The sequence below is a fragment of the Mesoplodon densirostris genome, chromosome 4 (assembly GCF_025265405.1).
Source record: "Mesoplodon densirostris isolate mMesDen1 chromosome 4, mMesDen1 primary haplotype, whole genome shotgun sequence".
NCBI lineage: Eukaryota > Metazoa > Chordata > Mammalia > Artiodactyla > Ziphiidae > Mesoplodon > Mesoplodon densirostris.
The window spans coordinates 2,583,524-2,606,213 of NC_082664.1; the positions used below are offsets into that span (position 1 = coordinate 2,583,524).

The 22,690-nt window shown below is 46.1% G+C and overlaps 1 protein-coding gene across 1 annotated transcript in view; it reads right to left on the bottom strand.

Annotated features, from left to right (window-relative positions):
- TDRD9 (tudor domain containing 9) overlaps window positions 1-22,690 on the bottom strand; it is a 110,572-nt gene that overhangs the window by 34,142 nt on the left and 53,740 nt on the right. Inside the window, exons 11-22 of the mRNA XM_060097867.1 lie at window positions 16,528-16,592; window positions 14,717-14,771; window positions 14,482-14,566; window positions 13,069-13,126; window positions 9,877-9,981; window positions 3,901-3,998; window positions 3,223-3,354; window positions 2,103-2,268; window positions 1,951-2,014; window positions 1,591-1,654; window positions 1,140-1,184; window positions 403-456 (exon numbers count right to left, since the gene is read on the bottom strand). Of these exons, the coding sequence (XP_059953850.1) occupies window positions 403-456; window positions 1,140-1,184; window positions 1,591-1,654; window positions 1,951-2,014; window positions 2,103-2,268; window positions 3,223-3,354; window positions 3,901-3,998; window positions 9,877-9,981; window positions 13,069-13,126; window positions 14,482-14,566; window positions 14,717-14,771; window positions 16,528-16,592 (991 nt within the window). The remainder of the gene's footprint in view (window positions 1-402; window positions 457-1,139; window positions 1,185-1,590; window positions 1,655-1,950; window positions 2,015-2,102; window positions 2,269-3,222; window positions 3,355-3,900; window positions 3,999-9,876; window positions 9,982-13,068; window positions 13,127-14,481; window positions 14,567-14,716; window positions 14,772-16,527; window positions 16,593-22,690) is intronic.

The window sequence follows — 22,690 nt, forward strand, 5'->3', positions numbered from 1 at the left end:
AAACTAAGGAAGTTAAGGTCAGCCATGTGGGCACCCCACACTTATGTAACCAACCCTCAATAAAACCTTGGACGCCAAGGCTCGGGACAGCCTCCCTGGCTTGCAGTACTTCACGCGGGTTGTCACACATCGTGCTGCCCAGAAGACTGCACCAGGACAGGACGGCTGCAAGCCGGCACCTGGTCTCTCCTGGCTCCTCCCACCCGCCTCTTACCTGTGCTGACCTTAATCTGTGTCCTTCAGCTGCAGTCAACTGTAACCGTGAATGGAACACGTAAGTTCTACCAAAGCTGGAAACGAGGATGTACTTCTTGGATACTCTCTGCTACCCTGGGTATTGCTGGTACTTGATAAACATTTGGTAAGTCATCTTTACTTGCATTCAAAGAATTTATAACTTACCTCTCTAATTCTCTTGATTTGAATGTAATTTAACCGTCCCCAGTCAAGTTCATCCTTTAAATACATAAAAGGATAATATTCAATATTAATGTAACAAATGAGAGCTAATTTGGCTACTGTAATACATATATCTCAGCTAAAAGTATATACCAAAAAGAATATATACCAACAAGAAAAATAATATGGCTGACTCTGTAAAAGGTGCCTTTCACGAGTAACTCATGTAGTTATTTTAAGGATACATCTAGGCATGGCAAATTTAAACACACAGACCTATCAACAATCTTTTGAACCTAGTCAGTTTAGAAGGAGAAGAACAACATGCAACCACGCCCACCCAAAAAAATGAAGGCTAACAGGTTGGTTTTTTCAAGCCCATTTTCTAAAACTTTGCTGAAAACAGCAGAAGGAAAAGCTTTGGGTTTCTTAGTTTTGAGCCAACATGCCGAGGCACGTCCCACAGGTATTTAGTACTGGCAGCTAAGAGGCTCCTGACACAGGAAGGGTCACTACTACCCAGGGGTGGGCGACAGGCAGCACGGCTGCCTCTGGGAAGTGACTACAGCTGAAGGTGGGCCCAGGAGCTGCCCTGGCCTGCGGACCCTAAGGACCGTCCACAGTGACCTCCGCTCAGGCTGAACACTGCCAGTTCACACAGAGCGCTGAGGCTGAGCTAGAGAAGGCTCAGGAAGCTTCCACAACACGGGCAGCCATCCACAAAGAAACAGCTCACCGACCTTCGGATGTCGCAGCTCTCCTCTTTGTCTACAAGTCTGCCAAGCCTAAAAACAAATGATCCAGAGTTTCAAAATAAAAAAATTTGGTTAGTGAATAGAGTAAGTCCAATTTCAACATATTTTGACCACAGAACATTTACAAATTTAATTTTTCCAATCTACTTCATAGAATTGGACTCCCACCCTCATCTACTTCTCCCAACACAATTTTTTTTTTTTTGTCTGTGCCGCGAGGCTTACAGTATCTCAGCTCCCCGACCAGGGATGGCACCTGCGCCCCCGGCAGTGGAAGCGTGCAGTCCTAACCACTGGACCGCCAGGGAAGTCCCCATCTCCCAACACACTTTGCTTACTAATGGACATCGGCAACCCTCACGGTGCTTCTGGTGGAGACGGCATGTGCTGACAAGCGGTGGCAGCCGCCTTCACAGCTCACGCTGGGAAAACTTACCCTGAACGCTTCAACAAGCGCAGCACAGTCACTCTTACTGTTGCCACAGAAATCCACTTTGCTCCTATAAACAGACGACAAACAGTGTCACTTGACACCATTAAAACACAGTGACTTTTTTTTTTTTTTTTTGTGGTACACGGGCCTCCCACTGTTGTGGCCTCTCCTGTCGCGGAGCACAGGCTCCGGACGCGCAGGTTCAGCGGCCATGGCTCAGGGGCCCAGCCACTCCACGGCATGTGGGATCCTCCCGGACCGGGGCACGAACCCATGTCCCCTGCATCGGCAGGCGGACTCTCAACCACTGCGCCACCAGGGAAGCCCCAACACAGTGACTTTTAAAAATATGAAGTTAAATACCTATATCCATCAAGATGCTGCCTAAAAGGCATCACAAAAAAATTCTTCAAAGAAAGAGATGCCGCTAACAAGAGAAAAAACAAAGAGAAGATAAGACTGTTGGAGTAGCCTTACATTACCCTCCATTACCGCTTCTCGGCTCCCACACTCACCTATAATAAGACACTCATCTAGACATCCAAACACATGTCCGAGGACTATGAGTTTACCAAGTTGCTGATTAACAGGAAGGTGGGCTAAAACTCTTCCTAAGAAGGTCAATTCACCATCATGGGGGTTTTCATCTCCTCTCTGCCTACTCACCGCAAGTGCTCCAACCTTTATAAAATAAATTAGTGCAGTTAGCAAGCACTGATTTATTCACACTCTTTTCTTCTTTAAGGCAGGGAGTTTAAAACAGTTTAAACGACCAAATTTTGGTGAATAAGGTTCTAAAAGATACCTAAGTCAACTTATGAAAGATTGATACTAAAGTTTTTTAATTCGTTTTTTGACATTCAGAACACATTTTATCATTTTTTAATGCTGGGAGGTGACACTCAAGCTACGCCACAAAAGTCTACCTAAGCCCCAGATTTAACGACCACGGCACGCACAGCACTAAACCACACCTCCCACCACCACGTCGCGTGGTCACTCAGCCCAAACGTGCAGGCTGTGCACAGAAAACGACATCCGCAACTTGACTGAGTGTATTTTACGGGCGCCCAAGCAGGTACCCAAGGTATCAGAGGCAGCCCCAGCTTTGAGGGCCCGAGGCAGGATGTCCACGGCCCCAACAGGTGGAGGCGCCCAGGCCGGGGCGCTGGGCACTGCAAGCAGCGAGAGCGGAGCGTGGGTCGGAGGAGGGTCAGAGAATCACGGGAGCAGGGCAGGGCTTCCGGCAACAGGAAGAGGAGAGGCTGGCATGAGGGTGAAGGGCAGAAGTGGAGGGGCAGTGGGCAGGAGGCTCACAGAGCCAGGGCAGGAGAGCGGAGCTCTACGGCTGCCACCTCCCATCCGGCGCTCCTCAGCCCCGCCCACAAACAGAAACCCCCCCCGGGGGGCGGGGTGAGAGAGTAGGAGCTTCGGCTTCAGACCACTAACAAAGCTGGTCTGAACAACATATATAAAATCTGGAGTCAAAAATCAGTCACGACATGCTTTTCCAAGCAAATGCTGATTATTTACAACTGTCAAAATACCTTAAAGATATCCACAGTATGAAACTTCTAAAATTCACCCAAAAAATCTTAGCGTTTCCTAACATGAACAAGTATCAGATGGTCCCACCTCCTTCAGCAGAAGGATGGTGCGTTCAATGTCACTCAGGCTAGGTGGAGAAAGGGCTGTTGCCAGCAGAGCCCTCGGTTCACCCATATCAAGTAATTTCACTTTCAATATTGTGCTTCCTAATGGACAACGCTGAAAAGAACAAAACTGAAATTTAGAAACAGTAAAAATAAGTAAATCAATTAACCTATTCACATGACTAGTACTTTAGAGAGAGAAGGAGAGAAAAAGAAGAAAGGAAAACAGAGAAAGAGGGGTGGGAGAAGGAGAGAGAGAAATGGGGAGATGAAGAGATGGGGGAAGAGAAGGAGAGGGAGAGAGAGAAAGAAGGGAAGATGGAAAAGGGAAAGGGTGAGAAAGAAAGGAGAGGAAGTGGGGAGAGAAAGGAGAGAGAGGCAGGAGAGGAAAGACAGAAGCCAGGTCCACAGCACGAACTATAAAAGCACACAGCAACAGCGTCTGTGGACAGTCCTCCTACAGGGCCAGAAACGTGACATGGGTGTGAAGTCCCTCACTGGTGCTTAGTGAATAGAAGCCAGTTCTGTGATTAAAGATGAGTTTGATCAGAGTGATTTTTCTGGAATCAAAATCATACGACACTCAAAATTATATTAAACTATTTAGCAAAACTGTCTACAAAAAACAAACTATGTCATAAAGATGACCAAAGTTTATTACCAACATCTCAGGAATGACATGGTCGGGGATGGAGTTGTCCCAGAAATCCTTGTATATGAGTCTGTAACAGTATCCTTTAGATACTCGTCCAGCACGGCCTGCAAAGGAGAAACATTCAAACTCTGGCATTAATTACTTTAACACTAGCATAAAGATATATTTAAGAATAACCATTAAATATTAAGAAAAACTTCCGTTATCTTCTACCAAACCAGGTCAGTTTGGTAAAAACTTCAGAATAAGCGTTAGAAGTGATCTTCTATATACAGATTAAGTGCTGACTCCTACTCAGTGATGTATAGTGGAAAATCCAATGCATATTTCTAAAGAGAACCACCTTGGCCCCAAAATACAATGGCAATCAAAACATTTTAAATACCACACATCTCCTGCAAATGCATCGTTCATACTGGTAAAAATACAGAGGTCACCAAACGAAAGTCATCAAGCTGGCGAGAGAAGCCCCAGTGAAATGGCTGGTTGCTACCCATCCCAACACCTCTGCAAAGGCGTCCTTCAAGACAATGGCTTCATATGAAATGAGTGACCACATGCAAACAGCTCAAAACCAGGCCTGGACCACGGAGACCATCCCATAAACGACTGTTCTCTTGTGATGGTATTGCCTGTGCAGTGGAAACTCCTTTATTCCCAAACATAATAAAATCTGAGAGAGAGGAGACAGGTGGGGAGGGGGGATCCTTCACCAATACTCAGCTTTTAAACAATGGGGCAGCCCAGGGAGGAGCTTTCCTTCCCCGCCTGTGGAGCCTGGACCCCTGTCCCCTTCTGCCCCCACCAGCTGTCCTGCCACAGGAGACGGAGGGCAGAGTCCAGACTGCTGCCCCTGCCACCATCTACCCACCGTATCGTCAAATGACAGGACTGTCTAGATGGAAAATCCCAAGGTAAGGACAAAACCAAAATCAACTCCTAGAACTAGTCGGTGAACTCAGCAAGTCACAGGGCACAATAACAACACACAAAAATCAATCACATTTCTATACACTAGAAACGAGCATGTGAAAACCGGAATTAATCCCACTACTGGGCATATACCCTGAGAAAACCATAATTCAAAAAGAGTCATGTACCAAAATGTTCATTGCAGCTCTATTTACAATAGCCCAGAGATGGAAACAACCTAGGTGTCCATCATCGTATGAATGGATAAAGAAGATGTGGCACATATATACAATGGAATATTACTCAGCCATAAAAAGAAATGAAATTGAGCTATTTGTAATGAGGTGGATAGACCTAGAGTCTGTCATACAGAGTGAAGTAAGTCAGAAAGAGAAAGACAAATACTGTATGCTGACACATATATATGGAATTTAAGAAAAAAAAATGTCATGAAGAACATAGGGGTAAGACAGGAATAAAGACACAGACCTACTAGAGAATGGACTTGAGGATATGGGGAGGGGGAAGGGTAAGCTGTGACAAAGTGAAAGAGCGGCATGGACATATATACACTACCAAACGTAAGGTAGATAGCTAGTGGGAAGCAGCCGCATAGCACAGGGAGATCAGCTCGGTTCTTTGTGACCGCCTGGAGGGGTGGGATAGGGAGGGTGGGAGGGAGACGCAAAAGGGAGGGGATATGGGAACATATGTATATGTATAACTGATTAAATTTGTAAAAAAAAAAATGCCATCACAATCATTATACTCCCTCCAAATTAAAATGAATACTTAGGTGTAAATCTAGCAAAACATACACAGGGATCTGTAGGCTGAAAATAACACAATGCTGATTAAACAAATCAAAGACGACCTAAATAAAGGGAGACACAGTATGTTCAGGGATACGCAGCTTCAAAACAGCAAATATATCAATTCTCCACAAACTGATGTACAGGTTAACACAATTCCTAGCAAAATCACAGGAGGCTTTTTTGTGTGTGAATATAGACAAGATTATTCTAAAGTCTATATGGAAAGGCAAAGTAGAACAGCTAAAACAATTCTGAAAATGAAGAATAAAGTGGGAGTAATCCATCCGTTTCATGATAAGTCTTACTATATAGAGATAAAGACAGTGTGGTATTGGTGGAGAGAAAAACACACAGATAATAGAACGTAATGAAGAATCAGAAATAGACCCAGACAAGTACACCCAAGCGATGTTTCACAGAGGTACAGAAGCCTTCAATGGGAGGAGAACAGTGGTGCAGGAACAACTGGGCATCCATAAGCAAACCTCACATCATCTACAAAAGTTAATTCAAATGGATCACAGATACAAATGCAAAACATATCTATGAAATGTCTAGAAGAAAACACAGGAGAAAAATCTTTGCAACCTAGGGCTAGGTGAAGAGTTTTACACATGACACCAGAGGCATGATCCATAAAATGAGAAACTGATAAGTTAGACCACACCAAAATTTAAAACTTTTTCTCTATGAAATACCCTGTTAAGAGGATTAAAAGACAAAATATAGACTGGGTGAAATATTTGGAAACCACCTATCTAATAAAGGACTGTATCTAGTATATATAATATAAAGAACTCCCAAAACTCAACAATAAAAATACAAACAATCCAGTTAGAAAATGGGCCAAAGACTTGAACAGACATTTCACTGAAGAGATACAGAAGACAAATAAGCATAAGAAAAGATATTTAACCTCATTAGCATTAAGGAAATGCAAATTAGAATTGCAATGAGATATTATTATGTACCTTTCAGAATGGCTAACATAAAAAATAGTGGTACACCAAATGTTGGCAAGGACGTGAAAAAAACAGATCTCACACATTGCTGGTACAACTGTAAAATGGTACAGCCACCATGGAGATAGTTTGGGGCAGTTTCTTATAAAAGTAAACATATACTTACCATACCACCCAGTAACTGCACTGCTGGGCTTTTATCCCAGAGAAATGCAATTTTATGTCCACACAAAACCTTGTACATCAATATTCACAGTGGCTTTATTTGTAATTGCCAAGAACTAGAAACAGCTCAAATGTCCCTCAACAGGTGAATGGTACTGTTGACCTTAAAAATAAAATAGTAATTGGGACTTCCCTGGTGGTCCAGTGGTTAAGACTCCAAACTCCCAATGCAGGGGGCCTGGGTTCGATCCCTGGTCAGGGAACTAGATCCTGAATGCCACAACTAAAAGATCCCAAGTGCCGCAACTAAAAGATGCCGAGTACTGCAACTAGACCTGGTGCAGCCAAATAAATAAATATTCAAAATAAATAAATAAATAAAAACAGTAATTTTACCAGCAAAATGGGTTTATTCAGAAATAGCAGAGAATTGCAATTTGGGACAAGCAAGCTATGGCAAAAACCATAGGCAAGTCCCATATAAGGAAGAGGAACATTATTTTATAGAGAAAAAGGAGGAAGCTGGGAGGGGTTGTTTGGAACATAAGTCCACTGGAGAAAAGCGAGAGTTCAGGGTGGGGATGGTTTCTCATTGGCCGAGTTGCTGGGGCAGACGATTTCTTGTGGGAGATGCCAGGCACAGTTTTTCCTGTTGGGGCCTATAACTGATGCTTCTTTCCTGTTGCTGGTTCTTGTGGGCATCTGAAGTTGGCATCTTCCTGTAATTGAGCTCCAGTGGTACTTCAAGTGGTACTGCACAAGAGCGCCCCCTTCTGACCTCCCCCTCCATTTTAGAGAGGTTTCCCTTTACTCATTTTCAAAATACAATGAAATATGATTCAGCAATAAAAAGGAAACTTTTGACACATGCAGCAACTTGGATGGAGCTTAAGGACGCTACAGTGAGTGAAGAAAGCCAGTCTTAAAAGGTTACATGCGGTACGATTCCACCTAAATACTGTCCTTGAAAGGCTGCAGCTATGGCTATGAAGAAGGGGTTCGAGGTCGGCAGAGAGTGGCAGGGGACAGTGTGACTAGAGGTGCAGCACCAGGCAGCTCCTTCAAGGCAGCTGGAACAGTTCTGTGTCCTGACCGTGGCAGTGGCTACACACGGGATCAACTGGAGAGAAGCCTGCATGGTGTGAACCTGGGCAACTGACTAGGGTCCGCGGTCCAGCCCTGTGCTGACATCAGCTGCCTGGGCTGATGCTGCACTGAGGTAGGAGGTGTCACCAATAACAAGCTGAGATGCTGGGGCTAGGGTTCAAGGGACTCTATGTACTATATTTTCAACTTCCTGTATGGGAAAAATTTTCTAATCATAGAAATTTTGAACATACAAAAAGACAAAGGATACAATTCCTATATCTCAAGACTGACCCAAAAATAATCACTTTAAACATTTTTGTGTATCTACTGGGTTGGCTTTTTTCCATTACACCTTAGGGCAAAAACCAAATGAACTTTTTGGCTAACAATATTTCTAGTCACTTCTTCTAAGCATAGTTTTATGTTCTGGGTTTTTTTTTGGTGGGGGGGTTTGAGATGATTATAACAATACATAAGGTTTTTCAAAGGTTTTTCAAAGAGAAGCTCTCTATGACCGTATTTCAGTGACTCCTTAATCATTCTTTTTTAAAAATTAATTAATTAATTAAATTTTTTTTTTTGCTGTGTTGGGTCTTCATTGCTGTGCGTGGGCTTTAGTTGCAGCGAGCGGGGGCTACTCTTCCTTGCGGTGTGAGGGCTTCTCATTGAGGTGGCTTCTCTTGTTGCGGAGCACGGGCTCTAGGCGTGCAGGCTTCAGTAGTTGTGGCACACGGGCTCTAGAGCGCAGGCTCAGTAGTTGTGGCGCATGAGTTTAGTTGCTCCGCAGCCTGTGGGATCAGGGCTCGAACCCATGTCCCTTGCGCTGGCAGGCGGATTCTTAACCACTGCACCACCAGGTAAGTCCCTTAATCATTCTCTCTTAATCCCTCTCCAGGCAAGTCATGTCAAGAGAGGTAACACGACAACATGGTTAAAGTTGCGGGCTGTAGCCGTACGTCTGGGTCCTAGTCTCAGTCCCAGCACTTCCCAGGGTAACCCGAGCAGGCTACTCCTTCTGTGTGTCAGCTGCATCACTGAGAAGTCGGGGTGTTAACAGCGCGCTACCTCACTGGGGGAATGAGGGGTAAATGTGTAAGTACACGGAAAACACTTAGACTTGTGCCTGGCCTGTGGCAAGCATTCAATAAATGTGGCCTCTATTCTGGGTTTTTTTGGGGTTTTTTTGGTTTTTTTTTTTTTTTTTTTTTTTTTTGCGGTATGCGGGCCTCTCACTGTTGTGGAGCACAGGCTCCAGACGTGCAGGCCCAGCGGCCATGGCTCACGGGCCCAGCCACTCCGCGGCATGTGGGATCTTCCCGGACCAGTGCACGAACCCGTGTCCCCTGCATCGGCAGACGGACTCTCAACCACTGCGCCAGCAGGGAAGCCCCTATTCTGTTTTTTGATGTGGTAGCTTTATGACCCAACCCAACAGGTATTCTTGGAGCAGTCCTTCAGCTGTCCTCCCTGAAGGCTCTCTCATAAAGCACAAGCTGCGTCTCAGTCCATGGCGAGAAGGCTGTGCCCTGGGGCCACTCCCCGCAGGCAACTGCACGGCCACTGTGGCCAAAGCCCCGCCCACCCACCCCCGACACCCTGGCCCCGACAAAGGACTCCACACCCTCGTCTCCCCAACAATACACCATGTGCACTCGCAGAAAAGGCTGACCCCTCCGTGGAGCCAGCTCAACTCAGGAAAAAATCATCCCAGAAGGATCAAAACTTGGAGACAAGTCGGAGAAAGGACTAGCAGCAATTAACAAGTAACCCGCACAGCTTCCGTAACTAGTCACTGTGAAAGGTGACAGGACGCTCATCCAGTATGTGCAAAGGCTCTTACCTACTTCAATGGACACGAGGAGGATCGTGGATTTGAACAGAGAGCCTGACAGTATGAAATGCTGTTGCTTAGAACTTAAAACCGGTTCCAATAAAGGAAATCTCTGAATAAGACTAAACGTACAAAAAGCAAAAAATTCAAGAAGACTCCCGAATGCGCCACCAACTCCCATTATTGTGCTGGAACACAAATGCCTTACCTTTTCTCTGATCACAACTGGTTTTAGAGGCCCAACTCAATCGCAGGCTCTGGTAATTCGTATCTTCATCACAAACCAGAGTTCTAGTCAAACAAAAATCTATAACTGTCATTTAAAAAAGGGAATGTAAATACCAGGCTAGCAAGAAATAATTGTGTAACAATCACAATGTATAGCGACAAGACAATTTATGAAACACACAGCCTTTAGAATTAGTGTACACACAGAAGCCTCTGGAAATGCACCGGCCATTCCCGACTGCCTAGGACGGGGAGGCTGGGGTCACATTCTTTCTTCTAAGTCCTGGGAGTCTGGGCAGAAAGAACATATGCCCCGTAAGAGCCCACACGTCATAATACAAGCCGACGCGGGCTGCAGCGACAGGCCGGCCTCACGGGGCTGCACAGAAGCACAGCTGAAGTGGGGGACTGCCAGGTCCCAATCCCATGTGTGCGCGGGCGGGGGGGACAGCCTCTCAGCATCTCTGTGCTGCAGCGTCCTCACCCGTAAAACCCAGGGACAGGAGCCCCTGCAGCTCTCCCCAGGACAGGCGCTCCCGGCCCCTGGGAGGGGAGCAGGCAGCTGGGGGGGCGGTGCTGGTTCCTGTGCCCGCCCGCCTGGGCCTCGGCCTGCTCCTCAGCGCTGCGTCCCTCCTCAGGAACCTCCTGCTCACTGACTGCAACACCACCACCACCAGCACCCCGCCTTGCTGGCTCCCCAGGGCTCTTGAACACTCCTCCCGCCATAGCGTTTGGGGATCTCCATTCCCATAAAAACACTGCTGGCAGCGCCGAGGCCCTCGGTTTCGAGACCCCGTCTCCCACCTGTCTCAGCATGTCCTTCCCACCGCCCTACCTGACCCCCCCAATCTCAATCGCAAGCATCTTTCCCTGGCACCACCACCACCCACCCCGTCCTGTAACCCTACCCCAGCAGTCCTTAAACCCTACAAACGGACCTGCCACCTGCGCACGTCAGGGCTGCTGCTAACTGTCCCCGCCCTGTCGCCTAATGACCTTCCTTCCCTCCTGACCGAGCCACGGGCTCCCAGCCCCCACTGTGACCGCTCCACACATCTGCCTTGACCCCTGGCCTCCCGTCACCCTGGTCTGCTCAGCTGACTCGACCCCAGGCCTGCTGATCACAGCTCTCCAGCTACACTGCGCAGCCCAAGTGGCGGGAGAGGGAAGAAGAGAAACAAAACGGGCTGCAGGCTGACGGCGCCCTTTAAGCTCCCGGTCGCCAGCGGCCCTCGGGACTCAGGCTGCCCCGTCCATCCAGCCTCCTCACACCTCCGGCACTTCCTGTCCTGCTCGCTTTCAGCTGAGGCCCGGCCTCCGGCTCACGGGGAATGCAGAGGCCATCAGAGGACCCTGAGCCCCTCGGCAGCACCCCGCCGCCCACATCGGCCTCCTCCCCAGGATGGGGGCCAAGCCGCCCACCAGGTGCCTCGCCCCTCCCCCACGCCGGCTCCCACGCGTCCTCTGCGCCTCTGGGCCCCGCGCGGCCTGGCACACACGTTCTCCTGGGCCCGCCAGCGCTCCGGCCGCTGCCCCGGCTCTCCGCCCGCCCGCCCGTCACAGAAACTGCCTCAGGAGCGCCGTCTGGCTTCACGACAACCAATGCCTCGGCGCCGACCCTCCGCGACCCCTCCAAGCCGGCCGCGCCTCCCCGGGCTCCCCGCCTTGAACCGCCCGCTCGTGCTCCCTGGGCGGCGCGGAGCCCTGGCCCAGACCTCCTCAAGGCCGCCCCCGGGACGTCCGCCGGCGTCTCAACAACCCGGGCCAGTCTCCGCCGACTCCCGGGGGTGGGGCGCACGGCGGGGAGTCACCACGAGCCGCGAAAGCGCTGCACCTGACCCCTCAGCAAGTCAAATTCCCGCAGGCTCCGCAAGGAACGGCCGTCGCCGCCTCTGCCCCCCCGCGGGCTCCCCTCCTAAGGCACCCGACTCCCTCCCGCCCTCTCCTCGGCCCCGTCTCCGTCTCCCCCCCCACCACGCCCCCGACAGGCTGTCGAGCGGACCTGACGCGCCGTCGTTGCTCCCTCACAAGTCGCTGACGTCCCCGGCTCCCTCGGGAAAAGCTGGAGTCTCCGATGCCCTGGCGGCCTCCACTGGTGCCCTGGTGCCCGGGACCCCCCTGACCTCGCCCCGTCCAGCTCGCCCGGCCTCCCGGCTGTCCCGCGCTCTTCCTTAGGGACTTGGCGCCTCCCGTCCCTCTTCCTCTGGACATGCCGCAGTCTACCTGGCGGCACGTGGGTGGTTGTCTAACTGATCGCCTGCGTGTCAACACCCGCCCCCACCATGTGTCAGGAGAAGGGAGCCTCGCCTGTTTGTGCACTGTCCCCGCAGCACCTGGACGGCCGCTGGCACAGACGGAGCGCTGCCGTGGCGCCGGCTGACCTGTCCCAGCCACACTGGCCACCTTGCTGCTCCTCGCAGCTGCTCCCCAAGCTGTCCCGCCTCTTCCCACGCTCACTCTTCACCCAAGTCACGCCTTCCTCAGCTGTCACGTCCTCACAGAGGTGTTCCCACATCGTCCCGTCTAAAAGGTCATTTACCCAATTAACTGTAACCCCTTCCTCTGACTTATTTCCCTACATAACATCTACCTCGACCTGAAATTGCACCTATTGTTTCCCCTGCTACCTGCCTGGCTCTCCCCCCGAAGACAACACGCCTCCCTCGCCCCGTACGCCTACCTGCCTGCCACCGGGAACGGCGCCCGGCAAGCGGCAGGCTCCCGAGCGTGAATTAACACAACCTCCCAACGTCATCAAGGACACACACGTGGGAGACCAGACTACGAGCGGCCTCACCCCGAGCTGACGTGGTGTCTTTCTCAACGACCTGCAGCAACGGGGCGGACTCGGGCCCCTCCCTCCAGTCACTGTGTCCAGCGGGGGCAGCCCCAAAGCTCTCCTACTGCCCACGGCGCCCCGAGGACGCCCCCGATCGCTTCCTGTGTGTGTGAGTAGCCGCGCCGCAGAGGGTGCCCGGCTGAACGGACACGTGAGCTCAGAGGAGGGCGGGGGAGAGAGAAGTCCAGGAGGAACTTCGGAACCCACTTTCCTACATTCTCTCCTCCAGAACAGGGCAAGAGACAGGGAAGAGACAGGGAAGAACAACTCCGGAGGGACACACAGGCTACAAACACTATGGTTTACGTTGTGAGGAAAACAGCAGGATCTCACCGTATTTGACGTCTGGAACGGTGACAGAACTCTCCGCAATGTTGGTGGACAGAATGATCTATCAAACATCAAAAGAAGAATCTGACATGCTCACTATATACAGGAAATCATTAGGTGCTGGGCTCAAATGCTGAAATTAGCCATTTTTTCTATTTTATACAGAAGTCACAGTTAGTCAAGGGTCCTGGGGTCGGGGGACGAGGAGGAGGAGTCAGTACAGTGCGGGCTCAGCAGCCAAACCTGCTCTGAACCCCAGCGTAGGACCCTGGACTACTTAACCTCAGTTTTCTCATCTATAAAATGGAGATAACGATAATATCTTCCCTATTACTTGAGTTAATAAACGTGAAATGCTTAAAACTGCTCCAGGCGTGAACCAAGTGCTCAATAAATATTAGCTATTACCTGTAGTACCAGCATCCAATCATTGGACACCTACTTCGTGTCAGGCACTGTAGCACTACCACAATTTAAGGACGGACATATATTATTATAATTAACCTTCCTAACAGCTCTGCAAGGTAAATATCATCGACTCTACTTTCCAACAGTAAAATTAAGTCTGAGAAGTGACGTGCTCAGAGGACACGCCTACAGGGGACAGAGACCCGTGTCACCTGTCCAACTCCCCGCGCATGCTCTTAACCCCTACACCTCAAGGTTAAGATACAGCCTTTTCCTGGTGGAATCATTCCAGGGGTCCCGTGGAAGCCCCTGATGTACGGAAAACCAGGCCCATGCAACACAGAAGGTTCATAAAAGCAGCAAGAAACAGGGCAAAGACAGCTCTCCCTGACCTCAGATATGATAGCTTCAGGGGGTCTTGGAATTACCCAGGGGCACAGAGCACAACCAGGCTAAAGTTCCCAGGAAGGTCTGCAGTACATAAGAGCCCTGAGTTGCCATGCAAGGTTTAGGCGGCCCCTAGAGATGCAGAACCTTCTCACTGGAATCAAGGGGGCTGGGCTGAATGTCTGGGGTCCCTGATGATCTCAAGCAGCACTAGAAGGGTTGTGATAAGACAATCCCATCATTCACACATAAAAAAGAAAATTAAAGAAATACTCTTAAACCAGGACTAAGAATGTGGGTTCTAACCAAAATCCCCAGAGCAGTGCCAGGGACAAGAGAACAGTCCCACAGTTTGAGAACTGCTGGGGGTAAGAGGCACTGAAATCCACTAGAAACAATGTCCTGAGGCTGAGGAAATAAAAAACCTTAGCAAACTGATTTATAAAATAAAGACAAAATGAAATAACATACTTGGCTCATCAGGCAAGTGCTTGTTTAGGTGACTAACCACCAGCTACAGAACATACCCCACAAACAGCTGGAATGTCAGCACTTCTCATTAGCAGAGTCTCTAAGGAAAATGTACCTAAGTGCTCAGAACTGGTCTCCCAGCTGTCCTACCTTTCTGTACCCAGGCACTGGACTTGAAAACACGTTATTCTGTTCTTCCAAACTCACACTTGAATGGAGTGGATAGACCAGTAACCTAAGAAAGAAGTAAATGAAATAAAATATCCATAAAGAGTAGATATATATGAAAATGAATAACTACTCATTGAGATCATTAAAATTATTTAAGCTAGAAACAATACAATGCTTTACAAGTAAAAATACAACAGTATCATTTTAAACACACCTTTTATGAACCATGTTTGTAAGAAGTTCATGCATATAGTTAATTTCACCCAGACCTAGGGAAGAAAAAAAGTGGAGGGGGAAAAAAAGATTTGTATTTATTTCTAAAAAACAACCTTTAACTTAAGACGACACCTTTTATAAATACGGCTTTGACCAATTCATTTTACCTGACTTTTATCCTCTTCACCTAAATATATCAGAATTACAAGTGAAAAATGCCTAATGACACTGACTACCAGTAACTCAAAAATATGAGAAAAACCATATTCTTTCTATGTTTTCCTTTCCACAGCAATGACTGCCTGTGAGTGCTGGCCATATGAGATGAGTAATTTTACATTCCTCTCTTCCCCCCACTGGTTTTCCAAATGTCCTACTTTGATTATGCAAAATTTTACAACCAAAAAATAATATTTAAAAAGTCTTGGTCACAGAGACGTTTTAAACTTTTTTCATAAGGTTCATATTTGTAAATAAAGCATGACTGCAGATATAATTAGTTAACATGAGGTCACAGTGGAGAAAAATAGGCCTTTATTCCAAAAGGACTGGTGTCCTCGTAAGAAGACACCCGCACAGAAAACGCCATGTAACAATCAAGGCAGAGATAGAAGTACTGCAGCCACAAGCCCAGGAGGGCCAAAGACTGACAGCCAAGAGAAGCTGGGAAGAGTCAAGGAAGGACTCTGCCCAGAGCCTCAAAGGGCGCAGGGTCCTGCTGACACCTTGATTTTGAACTTCTAGTCTCCAGCAGAGTGAAAAAATAAATTTCTCTTGTTCTAAGCCTTCCGGTTTATAGCACTTTGTTACAGCAGCCCTAAAAAAACTAACACAGAACCATTCCCAAAAGATCAATTAATGAAATAAATGTATTGTCAAATGAACTCACATAAACACACAAAAGAAAAACAACAAACTTAACTGTGAAATATCATTTATACATATTTTATTCAGGCAATGTTTAGCAGTTAGAAAGCATTTATTTCACATCAGGTGTTCTTAAGACAGTACTGCCCTGACTACTTTGGTCATTTCTTCCCTGATACAATATTATGCACACAGCAATCACTGACAAATATTTATTGGGACAAATGCAACTCCATACCACTGCCAGCTAATACTTGTTTTCTGGATATAAAACTAATCCGTATCAACCTAAGCAAAACATGATCAAAGTTTTAAACTCTCATGTTGCATTCCAAAGTAAAATGTTACTTTTATTCATGCTTTTTGTTCTCCACCACAATTAGCACAAATACTCATATGTTCTACATATTACCTTCCAACAACAAAAAATACATGAATTATTGTCATAAGGTTTCATCAAGCTAAACCACTTGATCAAAAAATCAAAATCATCATTTTGAAAAAGTACAATTTAACAAAAATTAATCTTTAAGTATCTTAAGAGATTATTTTGTCAAATACTGAAGAAAAAGGAACTCAAGGGCTATCTTGATGATTTTCATGGTATTACAATAATGATATTATTATTAAATAAACTTTAAATACAGATTGATGACAATTACTTCACATTTATAACCATATATATGAAATAGCAAATTTAACATAGCCAATTTTTTCTGAAGGGGGTCAGACTGCCCTCAAAAAGTTAAACTGTTCATTATCTACGTTTTTAGCAACACAAAAGTTATAGTAAGAAGTCAAACCGAAAATCACAATTATTCGCATTCCCAGAGTCTAAAAAGAATAAACCCGCACAACAAATACCATTTTTCACAATATGTGCAAGACACAAACTAGTCTCCATCCAGCGCAGATTCTAGATCACGAAAGAATGACACTCACCTGGCAGAAACACCAACACACTGCTCCGCTCTGACACAAATGGGGTGACCGACCAGGTCTTGGTCCTGTTAAAATGTGAAGTGCACAAATATTAATCAAGGCTAAGTAGCCATTGTTTTTCCAGAATCCTCATATTATGGCTCCTGACCCTAAAAGGTTCTTACATCTAGATCATCGAGTATAATATTCCTTCTTTTACATAAGAAAACACAGAGGACCCAGGACGTGAGACACTGTCCAAAGCCCCAGGATCACCCAAGGGACCCCAAGCCTCTTGACTACTTTCTCCCATAAAAACTCACTATCCAGAAAAGTCTTCTTTGAAATTCAGTTACTGTAATCCAGAACCTCAAAATACAAAACATTTAGAAAAACTACTACAAACAAAACTTAAACTCTAAGGAATTCAAACTATCATTAGAAAGCACTTTTATAGACCAAGATCTCAAACTGTCCTCTCGCCTCCCTGCTGCTATCAACATATTTATGTTGTGTGAAGTCAGAACTTTTGTTCCTCCACAAACCCTTGAGCCTCTCCCCTGTGCCAGGCCCTCCTCCATGCAGGCAGGCACAGCAGAAAGACAGACAAGTTCCCCACTCTTTGGAGCTTACATTCTAGCTAGAGAGACAGACAAGAAACAAGGAAATCAGCCCCTTCAGTTCAGCAGTAAGACCGTGACAAGAACAAACAGGGGACAAAGAGCCACAGAGCTGCACCCCCTCCTCTTTCTTTGCAGTTACTGTTCCCAGGCACAGCATGGATTGTTGTTTCTTGACTGTTCCAAGAAAAAAATAAAGATTAGAGTGGAAATCAATGAAATAGAAAAAGAAAAACAACAGAAAAACAAAAACCTAGCTCTTTGAAAAGATCAACAAATTGACAAATCTACCTAGTTTGACCAAAAGAAAGAGAGTCCATATACTACAATCAGAAATGAAAGAGAAGACATTGCTACTAGTCCTAAAAAGACACAAACTACTGAAACTGACCCAAGGAAAAAACAGACAATCTGAATAGATCTATAACAAACAACAAGATTGAATTAGTAATTTTAAAACTACCCAAAAAGAAAGCCCAGACCCCAATGGCTTCACAGCTGAATTCCAAAAAACAGTCAAAGAAGTAATACCAATTCTTCACAAACTCTTCCAAAAAAACAGAACATTTCCCAACTCATTTTATGAGGCCAGTATTACCCTGATACCAAAACCAGACAGACATAAGAAAACTACAGACCAATACCTTAAGAATATGAATGTAAAAATCCTCAACAAAATACTAAGTAAACCAAATCCAGCAACATATAGAAAGAAGTATACACCATGACCAAGTGTATCTGAGGGATGCAAAGTTGATTTAACATCTAAAAAATCAATGAAGACAAAAATCACATAATTATCTCAATAGACAAAAATCATCTAACAAAATCTAACACGCTTTCATTTAAAAAACACTCAGCAGGACTTCCCTGGTGGCACACTGGTTAAGAATCCGCCTGCCAATGCAGGGGACACGGGTTTGAGCCCTGGTCCAGGAAGACCCCACATGCTGCGGAGGAACTAAGCCCGTGCTCCACAGCTACTGAGCCTGCACTCTAGAGCCCGCGAGCCACAACTACTGAAGCCTGTGGGCCCAGAGCCCATGCTCCACAACAAGAAAAGCTAACACAATGAGAAGCCCGCGCACTGCAACGAAGAATAGTCCCCACTCGCTGCAACTAGAGAAAGCCCATGCACAGCAACAAAGACCCAATGCAGCCAAAATAAATAAATAAATAAATAAAGTAATTAATTAATTTAAAAAAAGAACACTCAACAAACTAGAAATAGAAGTGAACTTTCTCAACCTGATGAAGGTCATCTAAAAAAGCCCTCAGCAAACATGATAACCTAACAGTGAAAGATGGATGTTTTCCCCCTATGATCAGTAACAAGACAAGGGCATCCACATTTGACACTTCTTTTCAACAATGTTCTGGAGGTTCTAGCCAGAGCAGTTAGGCAAGAAAAAGAAATACAAGGCATCCAGATTGGAAAAGAAGAAATAAAACTATCTTTATTCAAGAGATGACATGATCTTACATACAGAAACCCTAAGGAATCCTCCTAGAACTAATAAATGAGTTCAACAAAGTTGCAGAATATAAGATCAATAAACAAAAATCAATTGTTGGGGACCTTCAAGATGGCAGAGGAGTAAGACATGCAGATCACCTTCCTTCCACATCAAAAATATATCTACACGTGGAACAACTCCTACAGAACACCTACTGAACCCTGGCAGAAGACCCCAGACTTCCCAAAAGGCAAGAAACTCCCCATGTACCTGGGTAGGGCAAAAGAAAAAACAGAGACAGAAGAAAGAAGAGGGCCGGGACCTGCACCTCTAGGAGGGAGCCGTGAAGGAGGAAAAGTTTCCACACACTAGGAAGACGCTTCACTGGCGGAGCCGGGGCGTGGCGGGGGGAAGCTTCGGAGCCACGGAGGAGAGCGCAGCAACAGGGTGCAGAGGGCAAAGCGGAGAGATCCCTGCACAGAGGATCCGTGCCAACCAGCACTCAGCAGCCCGAGAGGCTTGTCTGCTCACCCGCCCAGGGGCAGGTTGGGGCTGGGAGATGAGGCTCGAGCTTCGGAGGTCAGATCCCAGGGAGAGGACTGGGGTTGGCTGCATGAAGACAGCCTGAGAGGGCTAGTGCATCACAGCTAGCCAGGAGGGAGTCTGCGAAAAAGTCTGGACTTGCCTAAGAGGCAAGAGACCACTGTTTCGGGGTGCGCAAGAGAGGGGATTCCTTCCCTGTCTACCCACAGAAGGCAGGGCACCGCCTAAGCAAGCCCCAGAGATGGGTGTGAGCCGCGGCTACCAGCTCGGACCCCAGAAACAGGCATGAAACGCTAACGCTGCTGCTGCCGCCACCCAAAAACCTGCGTGAAAGCGCAGGTCACTATCCACCCCCCAGCCCCCACCCCCCGGGAGTCTACGCAGCCCGTCACTGCCAGGGTCCCGTGATCCAGGGACAACTTCCCCGGGAGAACACACGGCGCGCCTCAGGCTGTTGCAACATCACAGCGGCCTCTGCCACTGCAGGCTCGCCCCACATTACAATTATGAGTACCTTACCCCTCACTTCCCCCTGGCCTGAGTGAGCAATAGTCCCCTAATCAGCCGCTGCTTTAACCACCTCCTGTCTGGGTGGGAACAGATGCCTGAGGGCGACCTACACGCAGAGGCGGGGCCAAATCCAAAGTTGAACCCCAGCAGCTGTGCGAACAAAGAAGAGAAAGGGAAATCTCTCCCAGCAGCCTCAGGAGCAGTGAATTAAATCTCCGCAATCAACTTGATGTACCCTGCATCTGTGGAATACCTGAATAGACAACGAATCGTCCCAAAACTGAGACAGTGGACTTGGGAGAAACTGTAGACTTGGGGTTTGCTGTCTGTGACTGATTTGTTTCTGATTTTTATGTTGATCTTAGTTTAGTTTTTAGCACTTGTTATCACTGGTAGGTTTGTTTACTGGTTTGGTTGCTCTCTTTTTTCTTTTTTTAATTATTATTTTTTTATTTTAATAATTTTTAATTTTTTTTCCTTTCCTTTTTTCTCCCTTTTCATCTGAGCCATGTGGCTGACAGGGTCTTGGTACTCTGGCCTGATGTCAAGCCTGAGCCTCTGAGGTGGAAGAGCCAAGTTCAGGACACTAGACCACCAGAGACCTCCCAGCCCCAGGTAATATCAATTGGCGAGGGCTCTCCCAGAGATCTCCATCTCAACGCTAAGACCCAGCTCCACCCAATGGCCAGCAAGCTCCAGTACTGGACACCCCATGCCAAACAACTAGCAAGACAGGAATACAACCGCACCCATTAGCAGAGAGGCTGCCTAAAATCATACTAAGTTCACAGACCCACCCCCCAAAACACCACCGGATGCAGCCCTGCCCACGAGGAAGACAAGATCCAGCCCAACCTACCAGAACACAGGCACCAGTCCCCTCCACCAGGAAGCCTACACAAGCCACTGAAGCAACCTCACCCACTGGGGGCAGACACCAAAAACAATGGGAACTATGAACCTGCAGCCTGAGAAAAAGAGACCCCAAACACAGTAAGTTAAACAAAATGAGAAGATGGAGAACTATGCAGCAGATGAAGGAGCAAGGTAAAAACCCACCTGACCTAACAAATGAAGAGGAAATAGACAGTCCACCTGAAAAAGAATTCAGAGTAATGATAGTAAAGATGATCCAAAATCTTGAAAACAGGATAGAGAAAATACAAGAAACGTTTAGCAAGGACATAGAAGAACTAAAGAGCAAACAATGATGAACAACAAAATAAGTGAAATTAAAAATTCTCTAGAAGGAATCAATAGCAGAATAACTGAGGCAGAAGAATGGGTAAGTGACTTGGAAGATAAAACAGTGGAAATAACTACTGCAGAGCAGAATAAAGAAAAAAGAATGAAAAGAACTGAGGACAGTCTCAGAGACCTCTGGGACAACATTAAACACACCAACATTCAAATTACAGGGGTCCCAGAAGAAGAAGACAAAAAGAAAGGGTCTATGAAAATATTTGAAGAGATTATAGTTGAAAACTTCCCTAACATAGGAAAGGGAACAGTCAATCAAGTCCAGGAAGCACAGAGTCCCATACAGGATAAATCCAAGGAGAAACACACCAAGACACATATTAATCAAACTATCAAAAATTAAATACAAAGAAAAAATATTAAAATCAGCAAGGGAAAAGCAACAAATAACATACAAGGGAATCCCCATAAGGTTAACAGCTGATCTTTCAGCAGAAACTCTGCAAGCCAGAAGGGACTGGCAGGACATATTTAAAGTGATGAAGGAGAAAAACCTACAACCAAGATTACTCTACCCAGCAAGGATCTCATTCAGATTTGATGGAGAAATTAAAACCTTTACAGACAAGCAAAAGTTAAGAAAATTCAGCACCACCAAACCAGCTTTACAACAAATGCTAAAGGAACTTCTCTAGGCAGGAAACACAAGAGAAGGAAAACACCTAAAACAACAAACCCAAAACAATTAAGAAAATGGTAATAGGAACATACATATCGATAATTGCCTTAAATGTAAATGGATTAAATGCGCCAACCAAAAGACATAGACTGGCTGAATAGATACAAAAACAAGACCCGTATATAGGCTGTCTACAAGAGACCCACTTCAGACCCAGGGACACATACAGACTGAAAGTGAGGGGATGGAAAAAGATAGTCCATGCAAATGGAAATCAAAAGAAAGCTGGAGTAGCATCATGTCAGACAAAATAGACTTCAAAATAAAGACTATTACAAGAGACAAAGAAGGACACTACATAATGATCAATGGATCAATCCAAGAAGAAGATATAACAATTGTAAATATTTATGCACCCAACATAGGAGCATCTCAAAACATAAGGCAAATGCTAAGAGCCATAAAAGGGGAAATCAACAGTAACACTGTAACAGTATGGGACTTTAACACCCCTCTTTCACCAATGGACAGATCATACAAAATGAAAATGAATAAGGAAACACAAGCTTTAAATAACACATTAGACAAGATGGACTTAATTGATATTTATAGGACATTCCATCCCAAAACAACAGAATACACTTTCTTCTCAAGTGCTCATCGAACATTCTCCAGGATAGATCATATCTTGGGTCACAAATCAAGCCTTGGTAAATTTAAGAAAATGGAAATCATATCAAGTATCTTTTCCGACCACAATGCTATGAGACTAGATATCAATTACAGGAAAAAACTATAAAAAATACAAACACATGGAGGCTGAACAATACATTACTAAATTACCAAGAGATCACTGAAGAAATCAAAGAGGAAACTAAAAAATACCTAGAAACAAATGACAATGAAACCACGACAACCCAAAACCTGTGGGACGCAGCAAAAGCAGTTCTAAGAGGGAAGTTTACAGCAATACAATCCGACCTCAAGAAACAAGAAACATCTCAAATAAACAACCCAACCTTACACCTAAAGCAATTAGACAAACAAGAACAAAAAAAACCCCAAAGTTAGCAGAAGGAAAGAAATCATAAAGATCAGCTCAGAAATAAATGAGAAAGAAATGAAGGAAACAATAGCAAAGATCAATAAAACTAAAAGCTGGTTCTTTGAGAAGA